The sequence below is a fragment of the Cyprinodon tularosa genome, unplaced genomic scaffold (genome assembly GCF_016077235.1).
Source record: "Cyprinodon tularosa strain WSP-4 unplaced genomic scaffold, ASM1607723v1 ctg47, whole genome shotgun sequence".
NCBI classification, from domain to species: domain Eukaryota; kingdom Metazoa; phylum Chordata; class Actinopteri; order Cyprinodontiformes; family Cyprinodontidae; genus Cyprinodon; species Cyprinodon tularosa.
The window spans coordinates 1,691,615-1,718,559 of NW_024039196.1; the positions used below are offsets into that span (position 1 = coordinate 1,691,615).

At 35.6% G+C, this 26,945-nt stretch overlaps 1 protein-coding gene across 2 annotated transcripts in view; it reads right to left on the minus strand.

The window, feature by feature from the left end:
* The window catches only part of asic1c (acid-sensing (proton-gated) ion channel 1c), a 143,510-nt gene that overhangs the window by 42,618 nt on the left and 73,947 nt on the right, over positions 1–26,945 (minus strand). The window contains exon 1 of one of the 2 annotated variants that reach the window (XM_038301631.1): positions 7,411–8,051. The exons of the other annotated variant lie outside the window; for it this stretch is intronic. Within the exon in view, the coding sequence (XP_038157559.1) occupies positions 7,411–7,935 (525 nt within the window). The 5' untranslated portion in view covers positions 7,936–8,051. Of the gene's footprint in view, positions 1–7,410; positions 8,052–26,945 lie in introns of those variants that run through there. 2 annotated transcript variants of the gene reach the window in all.

A 26,945-nucleotide genomic window follows, 5' to 3' on the forward strand; every position in this document is an offset into this window, starting at 1 on the left:
TGATAAACTCACTTCTCAAATTTCCTCATGGGGAGCTTTGGGTTGCTGGGGGCTTTTTCTCCAGCATGTTCCCATCTTAAATGCTTACCTGGTTGAATTTTTATATATTTTCCTAAATCCCTCTTGCACTCACAGACAGAAATTAGGTAAAGGCAAATATAGATGAATCCTCAAAGGACACGGTGTACAATAAGCTAAAAGCATAAGTTTAACATCCATAACGATAAAATGAAAACACCATTTACCCTTCATATTAAATACAAATTTGCAAAATTCTGAAATACAAATTATAACTAACAAACTAAGAAAATTTCAGTTTAGCTGAGATTTCATGTGATAAAAATCCCAAATGAGTGCCATTTCCTAGAGCATCATTTACTCAAGTAACCCTAAATAAAACCCAGTACAATCAACTACCTACATATGTCACCTCATTAGTAAATGAAATGTGTGTAATATAAAGTTAGGCAGCATGGTGAAACCAGAGTAAAGTGAAGCTGCAGAGATTGATGGGAAATCTGAGAGAATCTAATGACAGGATAACAAATAGTATAATAAAAAAGCTATAAAGTTTAATTAAAAGTTTACTACAAGTTATGTTACAGAAAATATGTTATTCAGCTTAGATGACACCAAAATAGAACTTTCTTAGCCTACATGCACAACACAATGTGCAATAGAAAATATATGCATATTATCCCCTTAAGAATTGTTATAAAACATGGTGAAAAGATCAGGGGTATTATTTTCTTCGGAAGTGACAGCATTGATGGGAAGATTGGTAAACTAGAATAAATATTCGGTAAGAGCTGATTTAGCCAAAGCAGAGAAGGAATAAGTTAAATGACAATGCAAAAACAGCAAAAAATTAATTGTCTTAGTAGTATGAACACTTCTCTGCAAAAAGGCTAATGAAATGTTATTGAATTTTCTTTTAAGCTGTATAGCAAGAACAAAAAATAGGGACATAGATATCTTTAAAATGTGGCTTGGATTAGCCTAAATATTTTTGCGCTGAATTCTCCTTCAAATGTCCAAACTTCGTCATGGCAAGATGCTGGTAATCAATAACAACACATAATAGTGTTTAGACCGAGCCATACTTGTGACCAGTGTCTCCATCTAACAAGCTAATTAACTTAACAGGTTCTGTCAACTGGCACCTTTGATGTCTGTCTCTAGTAGCATCTGCTTCCCGATGTGCAAGTCAGCAAACAGCATCCTCACATAGCAACCCTGCACTGAATTCCTTTAGTATTCCTCTACAGCATCATTGATCACACTGCCAATGCTGCACTTACTGTAACTGTGACTCTCACATTGGTCTTTACTGACACTGAGTAATGGTATAAACACAATACATATTTGTTATCTAGTATGTCATCCAGGGTTACAGCTACAGATTTGTGTATTTCATCATTTGCACTGTGGACACTCACTCAATCGTCTCTCTCTCTTTACAGGCTCCAGACTGCTCTGTAATTTTGTGCTGCTTCACACCACTCTCCCCGTCATCTCCAGTAATACTTCTAGATGCGCATCACAGTGCTGGCTCAACTCCAGAACAAGGTTGAATCACAATGATGCTCAGTCCCAGTCCCACCTCAATCTCAGCACAGCACAGCCTACATTTGTGTTTACTCACCTTCTTGCTCTGTTTCCATTTTGTTTTAGCGGTCTCCTTCTTTTAACTTTCTGTGTTTTTTTTACTTTCCTTGATCCAATCTCTTCCACACACAGCATTTTTCTCTTTCTCCACAGCTGGACTGATTTTGTCTGACACTCAAACTCAAACTTAACTTCTTTTATCTTGTTCTCTATTCTTTGAAGAGACTCCAAGTTACCGACACACACACACACACACCTAAAACCAATACTGCAGTGCCTTTAGTAAAACACCACTTACTATTTAAGGCCAAAACAAGCCCTAAAGCACTTACGCTTAAGGTCTTTGTTTCTGTTGGATCTAATGCATTGACAGGAACTCTAGTCACAACATACAAGATTAATTCTATTACAATAAATGTACAAGAATCTAACTGCAGTGGTGTAAGCCTACTAAAGGCTGAGCAGCTAACTGATTTAAATTATAACGTGACTTCAGCATGCTTCCCGCATACAGAGGAGAACATTTAGCCCAATTCTGTCTAGCAAGTTTTATCCACAACAAGTGAAGGAGCTTTCAATCTTCAGTGTAACACAGTTATAAATCATAACTCAAATGAAAGACTGTATTTAAGCCATTAATATGAATACCTGAGAATGATGTAATGGAGAAACAATGGCTCCTATAAAAAAGGCATTACATAGTACAAGAATCTAAAAATGTCAAACTTTTTGGGGGATTTTAGGCATAAAACATAATGCTTCTTTGAAAATCAAAAATCCTTTGAAGTTTATAAGCTATTACTGGTATGTTGACGTTTTTTTTTTATGTGGTGGAAGTTAACAGCATCTATGGGTTCTGACTTCCCAATAAAACAGTAAGAGGTGAGGATGACTCTGAGAGTACAAAAGGTGAAGACAGGAATTTGTGGGGTGGTGCCAGCAGAACCATCTCCTGCTTTATGTTGAAAAAAAAAAACACAGAGAAAGCAATAGAGTTACATAGGCTTACATCAACCCCACTGACACTGATGAACATACATGGAAGTGGCATTGAGAAAGTTAACTCCTATACAGTAAATACCTAGGTGTTTACCTGAGTCAAAACAGTGATATTCTTTATGGGAAAGGTCAGGTCAGACTTTCCTTTCTAAGGAGACTGAGATATTTTAGAATGCGAGTGGTGTTTCAGACCTTCTTTGACTCTGTGATGGCCTCTTTATCTTCTTTGTTGTAGTTTGTTAAAGCAACAGCTTACCTACAGTTCAGAGAACATTTTTTATTAAACTGACCAGGGAGACCCACCCTATTTATAGCCTTACAACGTAGTGTAGATGGCTGAAGATAAAAGGACTTTTGCTGAATTAATATCCCTACTGGACAATGCCACCAACATCATGTATGAAGCTGGTGCAGAAATGGAGAGAACATTTAGTGACAGATTGCTGCATCCTAAATACATGAAATACTTATTACACATCCTTTCTTCCAACTTTTTTTGGAAGGAAGTGGAGACAGGAAACTTCCTGTCTCCACTGTGTACTCTCAGTCATCCTCACCTATGGCTATAGTTTACTGTGAGGTGAGAACCCATTGTACTGTTATATTAAAAGATGCTGTTAACTTCAACCCCAAAAAAATTTTCAACATACCAGTTTTAGTTTTAAACTTTAAAGTATTCTTTGTGTGTGTGTTTTTTTTTTTTAAACAAATGAATGATTATCAATTTCAATGATTATAACTGATATCTGCTTACTCACTAAGACTATTTGTCTTTTACCCATGGTTGGACTTCTGGACCGGCTTTTAAAATCCAGTAGTGTATCACCAATTTAGTAATTTAAACTATTCTTGTTATTAAATATCAACCAAAGGAAATTGTCTCTGTTTCTTCAAGGGTTAAGCAAAAAGGGTGGAGCAGGCTTTGAGTGATACATCATTCACTGTATAAATAATCACAAACCACAGGTTCAAATATTGGTACCTTGCTAATAATCCTTATTACAGTATTATTATATCTAATAACTATGCAAACACTACACATTACTGAAAATAAGCACAAGGTAGGTGAAAAGCTAATAAAAGAGGATAAAGGGGGTCTAAGAATCAGTTCAAAAAGTCTCTTCAGGTTGTTTAAGCTTTAAGGCTTAGTGGGTTAATGCAGGCCTGCCCAAAGTTGACTCATGAGCGCTGCTGTCCTACAGGTTTTCAATGTTTCTTGGCTTCAGCACAGCTGAATCTGATGACTACAGTTAACCAGGCGCAGTGTGTGAGTGTGTGCGTGAATGATTGAATGTAGTGTAGATGTAGAATGTAGACTTGAAAAAGCACAACATAAGTACCGGTACATGCCATTAACCATGTTAATCCACTATTAATGGAAATCAGCTGTGCTGAAACAAGTTAAACCTCTAAAACCTGCAGGACACTGGCCCTGGAGGACCAACTTTGGGCCTGGGTTAATGCATTAAGGTGTCCTTTAAAATAGTAGTAGATAAATGTTACGGTAATAAAAACTTATGCAAAGATCTTAACTGCAATCAAACAGTGTAGCTTCATTCAGTTTACAGTGAATGATGAACAATGACTCAGGAATGCATTAAAATGTACAAGTGACAAAGGGAAAAATAAACAGAGACAAAAACACACAGCACAGATTGTTTAGTCAGGCTCAATGACCCTTGGCAGTCAGCTCAGAACTCTTACTTAAAAATGATCAGTGTTTGAATTAAAAGCTTCTTTCAGATAAAACACAAAGGCAACACATGCAAAAATATGTATACTCTAACATTTTGTCCAAGCAGAGTGCTCATTGAGCATCAGATGAAAAGAGGGAAAAAATGAGGTTATCTGTTTTGGCTCGGTGGGGAGGGGACGATGTACGGTTTGGTTTGGTTTGGTTTGGTTCGAGAACCCATTCCACTCACCAAAAAAAGTCAATTGACAAATGTATTCCTTGGTCCATAAAACTCATGGTCATCTTCCTACTATCTGTGGAATGAACATCTGTCTGCTCCCCCAAAATCCAAAGCCTCTCCTAAAGTTATTAGTATTCAGCCTTAAAAAGAGTTAAAAAAATATTTCATTATATAAAAGTTCACCTGGATGTGTGGACATTGGATTTATTAAATCACATTTTTATTTAATTATTTGTTGATTGCGAAACTATCTTGGTGCACGGTGCATGAAATGTTAACAAGGTTTTTAAAGGTTGCCAGTAGCAAAACTTTTTAATAATGCCCTTGGGTTATACTGAATTAAGCTGGTTTAAACAGGTGAAGTTGTTTAAAAATGAGAGCCCCTGTAACTGGACATGTTATATTAGAACCAAAAGGTCACAGGCCACTTCAATGTCGGACTTATCTACTGAAAGGAGTGTGATTTTAGGAATCTTGCCAGTGTCAGATATTCCTGTTGGATTGTCTGTTTACTTCTGACCCTGTTTAGCAACGAAATTCACTCTCTGCATATAACCCATCCCTTTGCAGAGCAGTGGGCTGCCAATGTGTGGCACAGTGTGATTTTTTGTCTGTTTAGACTGTTTTGTCAATTGTGCATGATCCAAACCTGGACCTCTGATCTTTCTCCTGCCTCGTCCCTCTGGTCTCCCTGACTTGTGGACCTACCTTTACCAATTATCTAACATAGAGTCTGAATTTCGCTGTCCTCTAAACATTCTGGAAACCTCAGCATTGTGGACATCTTTCCTATGCATGGCCCTAGAACTGACTATAACTTTCCAGCTAGCCTCAGTCCTGTCTAGAACTATCCAGATTTGAATTAGTCAATCAGTGATTCGAATCATTCATACTGAGCCACTGGGATGAATCATGAGAACAAGCACAACCCTTCCAGCTTCTGAGAAGTGATTCCAATTCCAGTCAGTTCCTGCTCCTGCAACACCAATTAAACTTTGATAAAAAAAAATTCTAAATGCTTACAACTTGTGGTAGCTGAATCTTGAGTTTCTGAATGAATGTGTCTGTGTTTGTGAAGCTTAGTTCTTCATTATGTTTTATTGAAGTTAAATAATATTCTCATGGAAACACTGAAGTTTCACTTAAAATCTGAGGGACATATTCACTTCCAAAAGAAGACTGAATATGCGATACTTTTGCAAGGCTCTGCAGGTTAAGACACTGTCAGTTACATATTCCAAAACAATTCATACAAAAGTCAAATAGTTCACTATTATCTTTGTGGTAACTTCTATTGGTTAGTAGAGTAAAAATTGTTTTGCAAAATGAAAAGCATAAGGTATCATAGCCGATAAAGCACAAGAGTAATGATTTGATGAGAACATGTTGACAGTGCTATTTAGATGTTTTTTATAACTTGTGAGAGCCACAGTGCAGCTATAATGCTGAAGTCTGTGATGGCTGTAATTTCTCTTCTGTGCTATCTCTAAGCTTTCCACATTAACATCAGCAGGCTGAAGAAGTCGATGAGGGTAAATTCAGGCAGCTACATGAATCTTTAATTAGAGCCCTCTATACTTAGGCCCCCAGTGCATCTCCAGTTTCCGACATTTATCTGAAATTTGCCCTTTAAACATGAAGATGTGAAAAAAGTCAAGGTCACTGCACTGACCAAAGCCGTATCAAAATTTGCTGTTTTGTGTTGAGGGTGATGACTCAGATCTGTGCACTGGTTTCCACATTAAAGCTCTTCTAATGCCTCAGGTTTGCTGCAGGCTGACAAGCCAAATCTCCATTGTCTCAACAAATATCATCATTGCCCCTTTACAACATCTAAGTAATTAATGAAAATCATTGGGGTTTGAAATTGTTTAATTGTCTGACTTTATTAGAATATAAACATCCCCTTGTTTTTACAAGATGATAAAGTTCTATTTTTTTTTCCAATATGATTTTGATAGTGCTTAAAATGTGACTTTATTCCAAAAATTAGCACCTTTTTATGCCAACAACACTGTTTCCTTTGAATTCCCACACATTCTTCTTTGTCCGGCAACACAAAACATTTACATACTTAGTGCTATTGCTGTGGCAAAAAAGGAGATTTCTCACATGTATTTACAAAGGAAAACAATAATATTCTGAAAACAGTGCTGGTTTTGAAAACAACATATGTTTACTTCATAATGCATGATGTCAACAGACATTTGCTGCACCATATGGCACTTCAGTAGCTTGCATATTTATATGGACACTTTTAAGAATACTACAGAAAAAAACCCAAAATCAAATATTTCACAGAAATATGAAAACTGACATCAAGTTTAAAGAAGTATTTGAATGCTTTCCTGCATTTTGAAAATTTCATTTCCAACCCCCAAATCCTAACATTAAAAACATAATTTAAAAGGTTGGTTCATTAAACAATAACAACAGAGCAGCTAGATTTGATCTAAAGTGACATTTGTTCTTCTAATAACAAATTAAAAAGTTAATTATGACAGCCCTTATTTTTAAGAACCAAGCTTATTACCACACATCTCCATTATATGTCTACTGGACTTCATAACATAAAAAAAAAACAGATTAGCCTTCTGAGGGAAGAAAAAATAACTTAAAAAAGCCTTAAGCTTTTGTGTGTAGTCAAAAATCGATTTTTAGGTTTTTAATTGGAGACTTATTCATCTTTAAAAGTAAATTATTGAAATCTAAATTCCCTCTATAAAATCCCTTTACATGAATATTTTTGTGAATCACTTGCTTGCAACATGTTCTACATTTCTTTTGAGCTTTTACAGCTAATTGCAGCATATTGACACTAAAATCAATGCCAACGTGTACCTTACACTGATTCTCCTTGAGATTTCACAAAGGGATCCATACTTACTGTTGTGAAGTTCTCTGGACCACAATCCTTGCCTCTATATTTGCAGTCCAGCAACATTTCTTCTATGTCATGGCTTGTCCTTTGCACAAACTCTAACATGTTAAAGGTCTTGCTAGGGAAAAACTTGCTGTTGTCTGTCGGTTGTCCCAAAGCAGCCATGAAATCATCAAAGTCACCCTGTTCCACACCAAGCAGCCCTGCCATCCAGAATATATCATTCCTTGTAATCTTTGACTTGCGGAAGCTATTATAGTTACACATTGTGATGGCTGGAAAATACATGAGAGGACTGTCCATTTCATCCAGAATGGTGACATAAGGATACTGGTAATACTCAATCACACGATCAGCCACTTGGAGGAGGAAGATGGAAAGAGAGGCGCAAAATGCAGCGGCCCAAAGCAGTCGACGAAAAGTCACTCCACCAGGTAAGAAGATGTGGCTCAGGCCATGGAGGGTACAGTTGGCCCCAAACACAGTGATATCTGATGGTGGACGTGGTGCTTCTTCCTCTGGAGCCCCCATTTTCTTCACTTCTGCAGTCTGAGCTATAGGTTTGCTGGGTGTGGTTTTTGCTGCTGTACTGATGTACTAAAGTCTAAGGGTTGCAGTGCAGTTCACTTAAACTGAATGCACAAGTGAGGCTGGGCAGGACAGGGTCTAGTTTCCCCCTTTGCACTCAAGGGAGGGGAATGGGTTGGATTTCTGGAGCAGAGAGACAGTGATATCAAGACAGTGATATTAGCCGAACCTTGATAAAATGTTAGAGGGCACTTTGATTTCAACAGATCTGGTTTCATTTGAGAAATCTGTATCTGGCAGAATTAAGAATGAATCCAAGAGTGATACTGCAAAATGGCAAGCTGAAAATAAAGGCATGTACAGTACTCAGTTTACTTGTGACACCAAAAATATTGCTCAGGCTTTGAGGAACAAATAAATGTGGTGTCTTGAAGTACACATACACCTTGAAATTCTCTACATTTTGTTATGTTACAATCAAACACTGCCAAGTGGAAGGCACATTTATTTATTATTATTATTTTTAACCAACAAAATCTCACATATACATGCAAACCATTTACTCTGTTTACACAAAAGGAAGTCCTTTGCAACCTCTTAATCTCAGAAGTTACCTAATTAGTAAACAGAATCTGATTATATGCAATTTATTCTCTGTGCCATCCAGCCCTGATGGCATCAGAGGCTTGTTAGAGAACATTAATGAACAAACAATTTCATGAAAACCAGGGTACATAGCAAAAATTTTTAGGCCAAAAGTAAAAATAAAAAAATAAATAAAAAATAAATAAAGAGACATAATAATAGCTGGAACAAATCATATCTAAAAATTACAGTGGCTTAGTCATGCTGCGTCAAAGCCTTTCATCTACAAGACAAAGAAACGAGTCAAGGACAATGACAGGTTAACTTCAGATAAATAAGCGGCGATTCAGGAAGAAAACCTGTAAGAGAATCCAAAAAGCTTGAAACCTGAGTCGAGATTCAGCTTGTAACATGATGGCACTTCAACATTACAGCTGTGATAAAATGATTTAGATTATAGAATTTTTTGTTGTTGTTAATTTAGTCTAGACTGAAGCTGAACTGAAAACATTTTGCAAGACTTAAAAATGCTATTCATATAGAATATATATTTAAGAAGACAGAGGTTCAGCTATTTTGCAAAATAATTGGCAAAATGGTACAAAGCTACTAGGGACATACCAACAAGAATTCCATCTGTTATCACAACAGAACGTTGTTAAAACTATTAAATCAGTGTGCTGAAAACACAGACACAGGAGACTTATTAGGTACAGTAGTTGTGAAAAATGTTGAAAACCATGTATAATTTTGTCTTTTACTTCAAATTTGTTACCACTATATGTTGTAGTGGGACAAAATAACCCCAATGAAACACATTCAAGAATGTGACTGGATTGTAATGAAATGCAAAAATGACATTAACAGCTGTGTATGAAATTAGAGGGCCGTCTGCATTTGGAAACTCTAAGTAAACAACTAAACGAGAACTTCGTATGACTTTTAATGGACTACCAAATATGTGAACTAAACAACTCATTGGAGACAGCACAAATGTTAAACAACAAACAGGAGGCAAAAGATAATACTTTCTTCCCCAGCAACACTTTACAAATAAATATTTTTAGAAGTTCATGATCAGCTTTATTTGTAGTTGGTACTAATGCCCCAAAACTCTTGCTGCCTTGAAGTTCCACAGTCAACTGTTACTATTAAGTAATACATTATAGGGTAGCACCCTATTTTACAAAAAGTTTAGTGAAATGTCAAAGTATTACCAACTGATACCTTCTTCTCAAATTTCTGCAGAAAGGACAGAAATGTAACAGCTTTTGTAGTCCTTGACTGACAGTGCAACTCAACAGAGTTGAGCTGTTGTCCTTCCTAAAAAAGTTATAGACCTCTCTATGTGACTTAAGAAAGTCGGGCTTGAATGTTTGTAAACAGAATACATTTCAAAAAGCATATTAAACTAATACCAAACAAGTTAGTAGCACATCAGTTTTCCATAATGCCGCAACTGTCTCACCGTCAGGTGTTTTGTTGCAGTATCACTCATTATTATCTTTCATTGCACATATTTCAACTCATGGAATGAGGTGTATTATTTTCAGATCCTTTTCATATCAATTTACTATTTGTCTTGATCAACATTGATTTATTTCTAGAGTATCCACTTAAAAAAAACATCAGGAGATCAAAAGATGTTTATCATCCTTAAATGATCTGTTAGAGATTATTAATATACTCTAGAGTGTTAATCTGTCCTGAGCTCTTTTCTTTGTAGTATTTCTTCCTAATTTGTGATTCCTCTTTCTGTGTAACATTCTCCTTATTTATCATTTCATATCCTTCAATAAGAGTTTCTTTATTTTACACGTTTTTTTATTTTTTTATTTCAGACAGTAGTAATTAAAATACTGAATGACTTTGTTGTACTATCTTTCAACCTTCGCACGTATCTCTTAAACATATTTGCCAACTGTATTAAAAAGATATCTAGGGTTGTTCTTATTCTCGACTTTTAATGAAGAAAAATAGGCTCCGCTTGTTCTACGAAGGGTATTTTTATACAGCAGTAAACTGTTTTTCCAGACTAGGTAGGGTTCCTGTAGGTATGAGGAGTGCCATTTTCTCTTCAGTTTCCAGGCAATTTACTTCAAAGTGTGCAGCTCTATTTTAAAGCCAGCTTTATCTTTTTTAAGTTTTTGTTTTTTCAAAGGATTTACATTATCTAAGGAATTACGTAGGGAACTAGTAACCCCATCAACAAAATCATCAACTTATAAAGGGGAATAAATTAAATGGTTGGCCTCTGCAGTATTTTTCAGTAATACAGAGGATATAAAGACTAAAACTGATTCTTTAAAATTTATGACTGCATTATCTGATACCGATCTGATATACTGAAACCTTCCTTTGGCAAAGGCAAAATATCAGTTAAAGTAATCCTGAAGGTTACTAAAAAGTGTTCAGTGAGGACAGTGTTGTGAGGAAGCATATTTATTTCTCCACATTCAATGTCGCACTGTATGTCAGCATAAGGTCCAAAGTATGAAGATGAGAGTCTGTGGGACTATTCACATTTTAAACAAAGCCAATCAATTCAAAGATTAAATGCCTCATTTAAGCAATCACCTTCAATGTTGGCATGTCCCCCCAATATAATGACCTTATCAGTATTTTAAACTAAATCAGATAGGACGTCTGAAAACGGATCTAAAAATCAGAGTAAGGACCTGGTGGATGATACAAAGTTAAAAACAGAAGTTTTGTTGCTTTGCCATTTTGATGAGGGAAACTAAGGGTTAAATGTCCAAAAGAGTTGTAATTATGAACTAGCTTTGGGGTGATCTATAAATGAGACTGAAAGAATGATGCTACTCATCCTCACCCAGTATTTCTGGATATGTCAAAATTTAGAGGGAATTGCCTCATTTATACTCAAATGATCATCAATCTGCAATAAGGTAACATAAATCTATTTATCACAAATCAAATCATTAACTAACAGACTTTTTGAAGAAAGATCATCTGTTAAATAAACCACATTTAATTGTTTTAACTTTTCCCCCAGTTGGAGTCAATTTAATTTTAATTACATTGTCATGATTTACTTCTTTCAGATTCTTTTCTAATTCATTTGATTTTGGTAGTGGGCCAGACACTGTCAAGATAGACTAATGAGTGGGTAACAGTAGAGAAGCTGCAGAGAGGTGTGTTAAACCATTACTCTGCTTCTGCTTACAGTGGCGTTGGATGTGGGAGTTTGCCCTGTAATCGAAGGGTTGACGGTTCAAGCCCCGACTCCGACTTTCATTGTCGTTGTGTCCTTGGGCAAGACACTTCACCTGCATTGTCTACTGATGGTGGTCAGAGGGCCCGGTTGCGCCAGTGTACGGCAGCCTCGCTTCTGTCAGTGAGCCCCAGGGCAGCTGTGGCTACAATGTAGCTTGCCACCATCAGTGTGTGAGTGTGTGTGTGAATGGGTGAATGAATGTAGTGTAAAGCGCTTTGGTCAGGTCTCCTAACTTGAATAAAGGCGCTATATAAGTACATGCCATTTACCATTTTTACCATTCCTGGTCTGCATTCTGAGCTGTCAGGGTTTTGGAGGACTAATAAATTCGACCGGATTCCAAAAAAGAGAGCTGCATTATCCAAAGTGGGATGGATGCTATCTCTCCAAATCAGATCTGATTTTCTCCTAAATCACCTAATTATCAGTGTAGCTCACATTGTTCTCAGGACACCATCTATACAACCAGCAATTGAATGTGGACATGTGGCTAAACATGTCACCACTGGTGAGATCAGGGAAGGGACCATATAAAAGTCAGACATTGTTTTGGCAAACTTACTCAGAAGCAACACTAATTTTAGTAACTGGCTGTCTATGGGGTGCAGTTTGTGAAGCAATTGTTAAGCAGCCAAAAATGAGCAGCAATATTTATGTTTATTTAGCATGTTTTAAACAAAAGATTTAGGGGTTTATTTTTTTTCCAAGTCATTTTTTTACTGTGTCATTCATTCATTTATAAAAATCTTACTTTCAAACTAAATATTTAGTATGAAAAATAAATATATAGTTTTTAAAAAATATATTTCGCTCCAAATATAATATTTATTTAACAAACTAAATATTTAGCTAGCTTGGTGCTAGCTAAATATTTAGCAAATATGCTAAATCACTTGCCAAAAAGCGCAAGTGAACTAGCAAAGTAAAAGCCTGAGAATCTCTATACAACTCCTACAGCATCTGCGTCACACTGACAGAAAATCACAAGTTAGTGTCATGATCACAGCTGTGGTAGCTTATCTGATTACTCACTTCATTCACCTGCCATTCCCTTCCGCCCTCTAATTTTCTTATCTTATACACCTGCTCCCGCTGCTATTTATTTATACAGTTCAGCTCAGCTATCGGGGCCAGATAATTATTAGTTAGTATTTCTTAATTTATTTGTGTATTCTTAGTTTGTTCATGTGATGTTGTGATGTCAGTTAGTCATGCTTGTGATGAGTTTTAGTTAAGTTTCGGGTTCATGTTCCCGTCCCCGGAGGCCAGTGGATTTAGAGGGTTTATTGTTTGTCTCCTGATTGTGTCCCGACTCTCTCCACTAAGCCCTCAGGGTTTTGGCTTGGTTTTAGCTAGCACCAAGCTAGCTAAATAGCTAGCTTGGTGCTAGCTAAATAGCTAGCTTGGTGCTAGCTAAATATTTAGTTTGTTAAACAAATATGTTAAATGGAGCTAAATATTTATTTAAAAACCTAAATATTTAGTTTGGACCTAAATATGTATTTAAAAAAATAAATATTTAGTTTGGATCTAAACATTTATTTAACAAACAAAATATGTAATTTGCAAATTATATATCTAGTTTGGATTGGATCTCAATATTTATTTAAAAAAAACAAATATTAAATTTCATGACTAAATATGTAGTTTGGAGCTTAATACTTATTTAACAAACTAAATATTTATTTTGCAAACTAAATATCTAGTTTTTGCCCAGTAGAAAAGTGCAGCAGTAGAAGTTGTTTAAAAGTGATTTAGAGTAACTTAGTGTCTATTTCACAAATAGCTGAGTCTATCAATATAGAAGTAAATTGTCTTTTAAACTTAAATCAATAAGACTCAGTAAATTAGTCATTCAGAGTTCAACGACTAGCTGGACTCTATTCTCCAGCAACCTGCCAAGAAAACTGATAAATTCAGATTATGGTAACCAAAAAAAAAAAAAAAAGTTGGGTAAACCATGAGCAGATGCAAAAACAAATTTGTTTAAGCAGCAATCATAATATTTTCTGCCTTGCTATAGGCGGAGAATGATTCATACATCAGGCAGATTTAGATTTCAAGTTTTATAAATGAAACATAAATATTAAATATATAAACTACTATTGCACCCTTATGTGCACAGGAAAAGTATTGCTTACAGTATGTTGCTGTTTTTATCAAATCCAAAATAGGTGTTTAAATGTAAACTACATGAAAAATAAGTTAAATCATCTTGTGTCAGTACAAAATTAAATCAGAGCTGAATATTTCTAGCTGCTACTGTCCACCCACAGCTTTATTTTCACTTCATCAAACAAGGTTTTTAATTATTCTTTAAATCCGTCTTGGACCTCAGTAAATGTAGGCTGCAGCTGCTTTCTCTTGTAGCCAGCAGGAAATGGGCAACAACTAATGAGGAAATTCAATATCCACATTCAGTATTGACCCTAATGCATGACAATCCTCACTATAAAATATGAAAGAAAAAGGGAAGATGAAAAAGCTGGTGTTTGCACAACAGTGAGGTTAACTAAATTTGGTTCAGCATTAGCACAGCTTTATAGGACAACAGTCTTTGGGTTCCACGGTGATGGCAACTCCCTCAGTTTGATTTAATGTTAAAGTACAGAGTGATGATTATTCATCAAGCTCAAGGAAATAACTTCATACAGCTGCCAAACTAATTGTGCTAAGCACAAAAGGCAGCAAAGCCGTACTGTGGGTACTTCAAAGACCTTTCAAAAAATAGTTTCTGTCCCTCTAAGACAGCAATTAGCTCTAAGTACAGTTAGATGAAATAAAAGGTTACTTTTCATTCACCCATTTTAGAGACATGCCTCAATAATTTGGGAAAGGAAAGTCTTAATATTCTGCTCTTACTTCCTTTCCCATAAATCCTTCATATTTGTCTCAATTGTAACAAAACCTTTTCCCTGTGTTTCTTCGAGATAGAGACATATCTCCCTTGGTTGTTAATTGAAAGAATATCATCAGGCAAAATATCCAATCAATGAGAAATAGGGGAGTTGAGCATTCCGGCATCTTATTTCTAGAAAAATACTCCAAAATGTACAACCCGCTGTATATAAACATCTAGAGACATTTGATTTAATCTGTAAATATCAGATTAGCAGATTATGAAAAAAACATTTAGAGAGAAAGTATCACTCTTGCATTAAACAAAGACTTGGAGTGAAAGAAATTTAAAATATGCCCTGGTACTATATAAAACAAGTTACTGGCTCATATTTTTTCTTACACCATGAATACCTCTTAAAAAATATTGACCGATATAACCTACATACATATAACAGCTAAATTACACTTTTTTATTATTGATGTTGAGTCTCTAGCCTCTCCATTTCGATCATCTGGGTTAGTTTTTAGATTATGAAAAATAATAGATAATAAAATAAACATTCAGGGTTGACTAATATTAGATTAATCTTGCTTTTAGCTATACTGAGACTGATGCAGCACTTACGGAGGTCTCTCTTTAAAGAAAGATATAGAAAAGATGATTTTTTTTTCTAAATTCTTGATTATCAAAACTACAGTTTCATGGTTAAATCTGTTTCACCCAATACCACCACAATTTCAATCTTTTCAAAAATTGCCTTACAAAGACATGATGATGCTGAACTTATTCTAAAAAAGTCCTTAGTCCTTTTTATGGTAATACAAGAAACCAATATCCTAATTCAATGGATAGAAAAAACAGGAATTTCAAGACAGAAGTATTCCTATAAGATCCATGTGCCTTTTTATCTGGGACTTTATTTACAATTAAACATTAATATTAATATAATTTAAAATTAATTTATGATATAATATAGGGATTTCTTTGGTAGAGGTGAAATAAGGTTTTAACTCCTAATGCATTGGAAAAATCAAAGCCGAGGCCAGGCAACGCCACTGGTGACAAACAACTGTTTCAGTAAATAGGAGTAAAAGCTGTACTTTTTCAAGAAATCCCTTTGGGTTACCAAGGGTTTTAGATCAACAGTAACAAAATGAATTTATCATTAGTTAAATAACAATGTGTGATTGTATAGCAGTATATAAGGCAATTTATAAAGGCTGGATTATAATCCAAAAAAACAAAAACAAAAGACATTTTTATTGGTTTAGTTTTTATCCTTAAAATCCCATTCTTCTTCCCTGCACTGCAGTCCTGTGATCCAAAGCTTTTGTCCCCAGGGTCACTGACCATCGTAACTGACAATTGAGGTCACTGACTCACTAAGCACTGAATTTCTAAAGAGCTTAATTTAATCACATCCCACAAAAAATTGTATCGTGTGAACTATTGGTCTGGAACACGTGTCTAAATGTAAAAAAAAAAAAGCAATTTGACTTGCAATTCAGCATTGTACTGGCAATCCAAACACAACCCTAGCTGTGATCTAGGACTGAGTCGGTGTTAAAATCATAAATTATGCTATCTATCTATCTATAGACAGACAGACAGATATTTTTTGAGCCATATTGCAATTTTTTTCTTTGTTTTTAAAACCACCTTCTCCTGATATAAAACAACAACAAAGAAAAACAGTCTTCTTCTCCTCTTTATGTAGGCTGTTGGCCATGGGTTGTTCAGCTCAGTTACCCACCTTAAAATTTAACACTTTATATTAAGCTGTTACTATCAAACATAATATATTAGGGGAATGCATTACTTTGGTAATATGTTACTGGTAGTAACACAGTATAAAAACTCTTGGTATATGTAGCCTGATTTCTTCTGCCATCCTCTGTTCTGGTGGTAGTAGCATCATCAGAGCCACTGATTTAAAGAATTTCCATTAGCTGATAAAGAAGATCTATTCTAGGAACTCATCTAAGATCTGTGGAGATGATTTTACAAAGAAGGGTTTTTTTAAAAGATGAATACCTTTGTGGACACTTTGAGCATCCTCTTCATCAGGCTGCTTTACACCATCGGGGTTTTCATTCAGAGTCTTCTCTGGATCTGTTGTAAGAAATTACTACAGGCAGTCTCTCCTACTTACAGCCATCAAGATCTATCAAATACTACAACAACTTTTAATATCTAATTTGTATTGTAAAATTATTTTATTTTAACTGACTTGAATTCCCAGTGTGAGATTTTCAATTTTCAATTACACCAGAGAATGTAGTAAAGTTTCTGGATTGGAAATTGAAGCAGAAGACATGAAACTGATAAAGAAAGGAGGTGAAAGAACTTCACCTTTGAGACTTTTTAATTTTGCCAATTAATATAAAATCAAAGCTAGGCTTTTAAAATCTTAAACAACTATAAAAGATCTCTGCTAGAGTAGGAACATGGAGAACTGGTGCATGTTAAATAAATAGTAAAGCCCTGTAGATTAATTAATCCAGGCGAGGAACTGGCTCATCTGAATGTCATGCTTTTAGGGGCGTTAAATAAAATCCTCATAACTCTCATTTCTACTAATATAGTTGAAATGACTTTTTTTAAGGAATTTAATGAACATTGATTGGCTAAAATATTAATAACATTTTAAGTTGAATTACTTTGCTCTCCTTATTTTGACTGACCAGGTAATAAATGGCATTTAATACAGCTATTAAGCATGCCCTACTTGTCAGGTAAGAATTACTTTACCTGTCCAAGTTTTCATGAAAAAAGTACATTTAAATGGGTGTATTATTTTTTTTCCCCCCAGCTTTTAATTATAATGGCTCCAAATTCTTTCAGACAAATAAATACATCAAAGCAGAAACCATGAATATTCCATTATCTAAAAAAGAAAATTGTTGGAAAATGAAAGGCAGGGGGAGGACAGAAATACTATGAAGGGTTGGTTGGCTGCTGTACTGCCTACTGGTGATTTCTGTGTTTTCTCTCAGGGAGACTGGCAGGATGTCCATCAGACAGACAGTGGACACCGGTGTTGGCTTAACTCACAGGTTTCCAAACTGATGGAGGCCATCAGTCTCTCTCTCCATTTCATGGCATTTAGCATCCTGTTCTAGAGAGATTCCTTCATTTCAGTTTCTCTTTTTAAATGAAACACATAAAATAATTTAATTTGAAAAACTGTTTTACATGAAAAACGGATGATAGTATAAAAACTAACCCAAGGTTATGTTGGACAGCTTTACATTTTTTGGAGGGGATTTTATCTTGCAAAAGGCTCTGAATGATTCCATTGGTTCAAGGCTTAAGTGAATTTCCGCAAAATTTCACTTCTGCCATTTTTCCTTTGCTCTGGTCATGTACGCCCAATGGAGCAGCTCTATAGTTACTGTATGATAGTTAATGACAACAATTCCCCATTATCCGTGTCTTCTTTAAACTTCATCCACGGATACTGTCTCCATCCTTCACAGTGAAAATACGAAGCAACTTAAATTTTTTGTTCAGCCCCACTCTGCCTGGCTGTATGGATCCACTTGCACCAAGAACTTTCTGTTGAAGTCAGGACTGTGGAAGACTAGAGATGAACAAAGATGTTTTTAATGGTTTTGAAGGCCTTCTTCATTCTTCAGTCCAGGTAACAAGTTTTTCTGGTCTTTGGTGGTAAGTGCAGTAAGTGGGGCAGCAATGGTTGCAAACTGGGGTATAAAACGGTGATACCACCCAGCTTAACCCAGGAAGGACTGAACCACCTTTTTGGTTTTGGTCTAGAGCAAGTTAGGATGACTTCTACCTTGTCCACCTGCCCTTGTCCCAGCTGGTTTCTGAGGTATCGAGTCTTCTGCTTTGCCAAGTCACGCTTGGCATTATTTAATGTTAACCCTATTTGTTGAATGGTTCTTAAAACCCTTTTAAGGTGCTTGATGTGGTTCTCCAAGGAGTCGCTGAAGATAACCAGCACTGAAGTCTTCCCACCCATTGAGGACCATATTCATCAGCCTCTGAAAGGTCACTGGCGCTCCATTTAGACCAAATAGAATGACAGTGAATTGATTAAGTCTTGCTTGAGTGCGAAAAGCCGTGTAGGGATGATATGAGGGCTCCAAAGGTACTTGCCAGCAGGTACATGGTACTTGCATACTGGCATATTCAGAGTTGATTAAACTATCTAGCAGCTGCTTTTATGAAAGTGAAACCTCAGAGTTTCCAAATTTAAGCTAGATTAATTCAGAGTTGAGGATTTGATTTTGTCAAACCTGCTTATTGAAAAGGCCCCCTGATGTACAAATCAGTATTACTAACGTGGAACCTAAACTGGGATGCATTTTGTGACTCAGTCCCAGCCCAGAGCCATATGAGCCAAATCATTTTAAAGAACTCTGTATCCGTACCATATCTGGCCCAGATGAAGTAACTTTGTAGAACCTGTGGCCCAATTTTGGTTCAGATATGTTTCAGAGCTGCAATTCAAATCTGCGCTGGTTTTGTGCCATTGTGTGAAAAGACCCTGGCCCAGGTCGAATTTATGGATCTGGGTTTGATGTTCTCCTATATTTGGCCTGAAGCCAGAACAGTTCCTTTTGGCTGTCAGGGGTAAATTAGAATTAATTGAATAAATTAGGGCTAATAAATATGGAGTTTTTTTTTTACCTACATTTCCAGAAAAAAAAATCATTCAATTTGTCAATGAGATTTGTATTTAGCTGAATGGAAAATAAATATGTGTTCATGCAGGTGCTTAGATCCCTTAATCACTTCCAAACTCCTTTAAAATGACCAACTATTCTGTGTAGTTCACTAAATAAGGAGGCTAGTTGTGAAAATACTTGTATTCCTTTTTCTTTCTGTTAATAAACCTTGAAAATCAGCTGTGTGGACACGTCATTCTGAAGCAAGAAAGGACAGTATGCATGACTATACTGGAGCCAATTACCTTCTTCTCAAGAATCTAAAAGGCAACAAAAATAATTTCTTCCAGGGAAACCATGGCACAGAGGTCTATATCTCTACTGATTGCTACAATCTTCCACCATTACCTGTGAAGGCTAGGAGTAAAGGAAAACTGTCAAGGGGGTTGCAAGCTTGAGTTAACTAATCAGACTCTCCATGGGTAATGGTTTAGTATAGAATACAGGAAATTTAATTAAACTGGTCAAGTAAAGGTTTACTCAGCTAAAGCCCATGTAAGATTAATGAATGTAAAAAGTGAATTGAGCCTTTCTTTTCCTTCCCCAGAGATTTACAGAGACACTCTTTCTGATGATTAACCAACAAGAACAGAGGCAAGCCGTAGACAGATCCTTCCCACTTCATTCATTATGCTGCCCTGAAACTGCAAGATCTGAAAGCTGACTTTGGACAAGCTCCATTAGGTAAAGCTTACTGCCCTTTCTGGGTGTATTTTACAAATTTACTGCTACTACCATATTTCAGCCTCTCACTTCAGTGACATACAGGTAGAAACAGTCCTCCCTATTCTTTTTAGAGCTTCAAACATTACTTGTCTAACAGGATGCCAATGTACACAACAATAGTTCAGTAAGGCTTCACCTTTTTTTAGTTTGGCCCTTTAGCAGACAGCAAATTGAGAATCTTCCATTATCCCTCTCAGCTGTCTCCTTAACGAGCTCTCCTGTGTGCCTGAGAGCTATCTGCTGCACATCTCCACTGTTCATCTGCTAAGAGTCACCACAAACTGTTTTCACCCCCTGGGTAGAACAGTCATTGCCCCACCTACCTGCCTCTCTTACAGACTATGAGACGGTTTTAACTTTCAAACAGTTGCTCTGGCTGAAGAGAGAAAGCAAATAAATGTAAAGTGATAAATCTAAGTATGCTCGTCTTTCTCTAAGTGTTATTCTGAGGTTGTAGAAGACAGTGTCTTCTGATCTAGCAGTAAAATTAAATCTAAGTCAGCATGCAAAACGTAATATCCAGGTTAATAAAACTGTTTTAAGAAGGTTATTGGTGCTATCTTTTCACTTCGAGGCTGGCAGCAGGTGGCAATGTTTATTTATGCAAGCACAGAGCAGTGTAGCTATTCTCAGTAAAGCATGATTATAGATGAAAGGGCCTTAACAAATACCTTTTAACTAATATATTTAGAGTTGTATTAAATTTTATTTGTTTATGACACAGAGACGGCAGACTTCATTGTTACGCGGTAAGAAATATATAATATATACCGGTATTTAACATTTTAAGCAAAAAATCAGTTATAAAGTAGTCAGGTAATTGCATCATTTGCTAATTGCTCACAAATAAACTCACATTCAGCAAATTTATCTATTTACACAACAGCATTTGGTAAGAATGACATTAGAATCTAAAAGAAATCACTTTAGGCTAACTGTTGATTTTTTATAGTTCCAAGCTTGTTATCCTTGTGAGTCTTTAAGTGTTCTTCTAACAAACAAATAGATTTGAACCCAGCATTTAGAGTTCCAATTCAATGACAAATGGATTTTTGATTCACCAGAACCCTTTATTTACTATATGAAGATTCATACCCATGATGGCTCACAGTCCATTTTAGGATCACAATTTTACTCTAACTGAGGATGAAAAGTAAGAAGGTAAAACGATAAATATGAGCTTATATGTGGGTAAATGTGAGAATACCTTAGCAGTCAGGACAGATAGTTACAGCATTGCCTACAATCGATGAAGAACCGGTAGCATGTCCTGCACAGATATTAACTCTCTTGTGCTCCTCAATTAACTTTTTTTTGTTTTGTTTTGCAATCACAGAAGACATTCATCTGCTTACAGTTTCAAATTTTGTTTAAAATTTGTATTTAAACGGCAAAGGCCAAGAACCTCTGTCAATGTAGATCAAGGCTTTATATACAGGGGCCTCATGCATCAAAATGTTGATGATAGCAATATGTTCTGACAACTTTTGTAAGTGTGCGTGTGAATTTCTGAATAGCTTGTAAAGTCCATTTTCCATATAAGTAAAGCAAACAAAAAAAATTTATGCATCTATGTTTCTAAAAACCGTTTCGACTTAATTTGCATGAAATGTATTACAGCTTCAGGGACCGCTTGAAATGCGCCGTCCCCAACTCTAAATAAATAAGCAAATTCTCCCAACAGGTGTCCAAATACCCACAATGGAGTTCAGTAATGCAAAAAAAAAAAAATGTATGTGAAAAGAGTTCTTAATGTCATGGGTGGAAACAAAAGTAGAATTTTAATTACCAGTCATTCATCTGGAGTAGCTTATAAAACTAGAACAAAATGGAGTGTCAGCAGGTGTCAAAACTGTACTGTTGTTCATCCATAAGAAATAAATTATTCTCTCAAACTGCTATGCATGCTGCACAAAATAGCCATAGGGATAATTGAAGGCCAGTTATGAACACACTAATCCATTATTCATTAATTCCTACTTGCTTGCTTTAAATCCTAAAATTTCAATCCTTACAATTAATGTATAAAGCTGGAAGTTAACAGCTACCAAACAGCAAACAAAAGAGAGAGGATAGTATAATAACCAAGATTATCTAAAGTTCAAAATCTAATGTGCTTGAGCAAACATGAAAAGAACGTGTATTTCTATAAATGGCGTTAAAGTATGGAACAAACATTATCTAAACATAAGCCTGTTTAGAGAAAGGCCCAACCTGGTTTTCTTACAAAAAAAACATGTTATGGAAGAAGCGCTGTGTAGATAAATTGGTACTTTAAGGAGATTGGATACCGTATATTTCTGCAATGGTTGTGGTTGAATGGGCTATGGGTAATAATTGTACGAATAAAGATGTATGTACCGGTATATGTATTTAATATGTACAAAAAATATATTATTGGTCTCTCCGCTAATGTTAAGGACTATAAGAAGGTTAAGGGGTAAGATTAAACAAGTTTTAGTTCTTCATACACCCTTTCAGACATAAGCACTGAATTATACACACATTGTAATTATGTAAGTCAATAATAGTATATAATATTGGCAAGTGCTACATTTGTTTTGCTTTTTTTACTTGATTGTCTAAAATAAATTAATTAATTCAGTCATAATCTCAACTAAGTTAAAAGACCCCTAAATTATTTGATGTCTTATATTGCTGTCTACATGTCCCAAGCATTATTTTGTCATTGTACTGGGTAAATGTTGAAATTATCTTTGTGTTTCTTAAAGCCTCTGTTTGGCCTATACAGGGTTAAATATATATGCTTTCTTCTATTGGCTTATCCAGGGACGCGGCCTCACCTTGGAAAAACTGACATCAGCAGCCCAACCCTGGGAAGCTGCTCTCTGTTGACCGACCCCTTCTTCACAGTGTGGTTTGCTTTGGTACAGAAAATGAATTAAATACATTTCTTATAATAGAAAACTTAAAATGGACAAAAATGGCTGTCCCATTTATTTGTTGTCTAAATTAAGGATTTGGCATTCGTTTTGCATAAATGGATCACATGACGTGATATTTATTACTGTAATTTTTGTTTATCAACAGAGTTTGGTTCAAATATTAATTCATGGTTCCCACACAAAGAACCATATGTAGGAGAAGAGGGCAGCCACATCAAATCTCTTAGCCAGTGGCATAAACCAGTACGGCTCAGGACTGTTGGCCTCCTCCACAGAACCTTCCTCTGTTTCCCCTATATTGCCCTACTCGCCATGTTTGTGTCTCTGTAAATGCCAGTGTGCTGTCTATGAGCTGACACCATGTTCGGTCATCTCCACCCTTTAAAGCATGTACCATATGTGGGTAGAAGTAAGTGTATAGAGTGATGTAACTTTGATGTATTTTAAATAGTAATACAGTATATGTCATATAAGGGTACCTATAAAAGGAGACCTTCAGTGTTCATTCTGAAAAAAAGTATATAACTGAGAACAAAATAAAGAGCAAGAATCTCAGTTATGTGAATGAAACTAATAAGTACACCAAAGTCTAAGAGACAAATGAAGGAATAATCATGCCTGGCAATCTTAATAGAACCGTTTCAACATACACATGTACAGGAGTAATTCACTAACTCAATGAGGAACAGTGTGAAGCCCATTACAGAGTCACTACTGAGCAAAAATTCATTCAGTTAGCACAGACAAACAAACTATTCATCATCCCTCATCTAGATCTGCTCCTGTCAGCAGCGGCAGACCAATAGATAAGGTCTTGATGGAGACCTGTGAAAGCTATGTTCCATGAAATAACCCCCCCAACCCCACAGCCTACAGATTTTAATGGTCGTCACATCATATTTTGAATGACTCATGCCTTCAAATTCAAACAAAGGACATAATGTCTCAACAGCCAAACACTAATAAATGATGGATGTGATTCATTATTCTTAAAGGTTTCTTGTAAGGCATCTTAGAGAAGGAATTTATCCATGGGTAAAGATGTGCCAAAAAAGTAAATGTCTTTATATCGTTAGACTTGAGGTTACTAAGGGATACGTTTCTGACACTTGGGAATTTCAGTTTAATTGAAGTTTGTTCACATGACAGATTACTGTGGCTCTCAGAGGCCCTGAGAGTTGACGGTATGTGGCTGCAATACAGGACTTGGCTGTCCACCCATAACTCTAAAACTGCCATGACCACAGGAAGGCAAACATCTGTCCATCCATGTTAAACGCTGTTGAGACATTTTTGTTGGTGACAGGAAGGCATCCAATAGGTGTTTTTATTTTCTTTCATAAGGTGTAATTTAGGAGCTTTTATTTCCTGTGAGAGAATTATCATCTCTTCTGAACTGAAGGGACAGGAGAGGAAACTAGCTAGACAAAGGCTGAAATCTCAATGTGGCCTGGCCAAAAACAACATCTTAAAACACCATACTGTACAAAGGGTTCTACACATTATGAATCACATACCAGAAGTCATTCAAAATATAGGCTAAAATAACAACTGGCATGTTTTCATGTTTTCAAAAACTAAACAACACAAAAATATAAGCACATTTAAGTACATGAGCTGTTTGAACACATTGAAATTGTTCTAAATTAGTCAAAAGTTAACTTGACCACAATCCAAATTTTTCAAGATAAACTTTGATTATCAAACATAAAATCCATGCTAAACTAATACCATTGCATCATTTTATTGAATATGAGTATACCATGTTTTTCTTTCTTCTTTGTGTACATGGTAGCTTATTTTAGTTTTAGTAGTTTAGTCAAGAGGTTTTAACTGAAACGTGTTTGACATGGGGTTGAACGAGTTCTGTTAATAAACTCTAAAACTCTTAATAAACCTAATGCAAGTTGTGGTCAAGTTTTTTTTTTATTCCACATATGTACAGAATAATCTGTTTGACCATGATTTGAGCTCAGTTCACACTTTCATTTGTTGTTCTAACACTCAGCCAATAGGCCATGTCTTGCCAAACAAAATATGACAGTCAGAGTATGAGTATATCTGATAAAATAACATATTCACCACCCCTAATAGGTAGGGTAGGCAGTAAATATATTATAGGTTTACAACAATATATCTGTTTCTAAATCAATCTATGGTTCCTTTCTGTCTGTCTGTCTGTCTGTCTGTCTGTCTGTCTGTCTGTCTGTCTGTCTGTCTGTCTGTCTGTCTGTCTGTCTATCTATCTATCTATCTATCTATTGTGAGAGATAGAGAGACAGACTGACAGACAGACAGACAGACAGACAGACAGACAGTATATATTGCAGAGTAAATCCCAAGTGAACACCTTGGTATTCAGCGAGAGAGCTAGATAAGACAACTTCAGGTCCACGATGTTGTTGGATAAAACAATTTTCAAACCAATAGATAAATTCGGACAGTTTCAGATCGGCTTTTTGTCTATTTATTTGCTCTGTGATGCAAGTTTTTTGTTTTTAATACCCTATGACATTAAGACTCTTGGAGAGGTCTACATGTATAAAAACGGTAGCAAAGAGTTCAGGTAATTGCTTCTTTCCTCAATAAAATCACTGATTGTTTTCAAAGAAGAAACATGTTCCCTTAAATAGGAGGCTACAGTAGATGAAATATGCATGGTTACGTGCTAAGTTGAAATATATAAATAAGGTATAAACAAGAAGGGCTGATTGCTATTGCAGCTAAATCTTTTTTATAACCACACACTGATGATGGTATTTGTTTCACTATGTCTGTTTCACTACACCTAAGTTCAATGATAGGAACATTCTGATGTATTAGGATGGGTTTGATCTCAGGGCTGCAGCTTTTTAATTTGTGATGCTTCATTAGCTGAGGAAGACTTCTGTTTGTAGCTCTGGGGGATGGGATTTCAAATGGACTTGGCATAAAATGACACCTCTTCATCCATCTAGTTGTTGTTTTAGCAGGGAGAAGATGCACCGCATGTATTAAGATATTATATGGAAGTTGCATTCACATAGTGGATCTTGCATTAATACCTGAAATTCTATAAGAATAATGTGGCTTTCACAATGCAAAGGAGGGTTTGGTAAGCTTGAGTCAAACAATATTCTAGACTTGTCACAATATCCCACTCCTACACACAAAGAAATGTGTGTGGGCATGAGGTGTCAACTGAGGTTCCTCTCTGATGTATGATATGTAAAGTAGCTTTATATACAAACAGTAGGCTATATGCAATTGATTTGGATCAAGTAAGACAAGTGATATAATTTATATTTTTGAGTCATCATAAACTGTATATAAATGCTGGAAAACAAAACTAATTAAAAGACAGTTCACTTGCTTCACATAGATTTTAACTCTGCACCTTGGGTAGTTTTCTGTTTCTTTAATTATTTTTTTGTTTTTTACAGACATGCTCATTTATATGCAGGACCAATAAACCCTATCTGTTTTTTGATGTGAATATTTAGAGTTTGAATAAGCACCTTCCTTGTCCTTCTTGCATTTTAAAAATGAATGCTCTGTGGTAGCCTATTCATACAGTAGCTTTTGATTCGGCCCCAAATCAATAGCTAGGAAACAATACAATCAAGTGCCTGAGGCAAAGCATTCATTCTATTGAACACGTCTTGGTAGTGATTGCTTCAGTAGACTGAGTATAATCAAAGTGTACCCAACATTTCCTTTTTCTTTCAGCACATTTTGTCCTTTATAAGAAGCATATTCTGATGCAGAAAAGATTACAGACAAAAATAAAATACATTCTGCAAAATTTCATTAAAAAATGTACGGTAATCAGAAATTTGTAAAAAAAAAACAAAAAAAAACATACATATATATATATATATATATATATATATATATATATATATATATATATATATATATATATATATATATATATATATATATATATATTATATTTTATTTCTGATGTTTAAAATGGACCATTCAAATATTCACTGCACAACAATAAGAATTTGACAAAGAAAACTCTTATCGTCACTGCC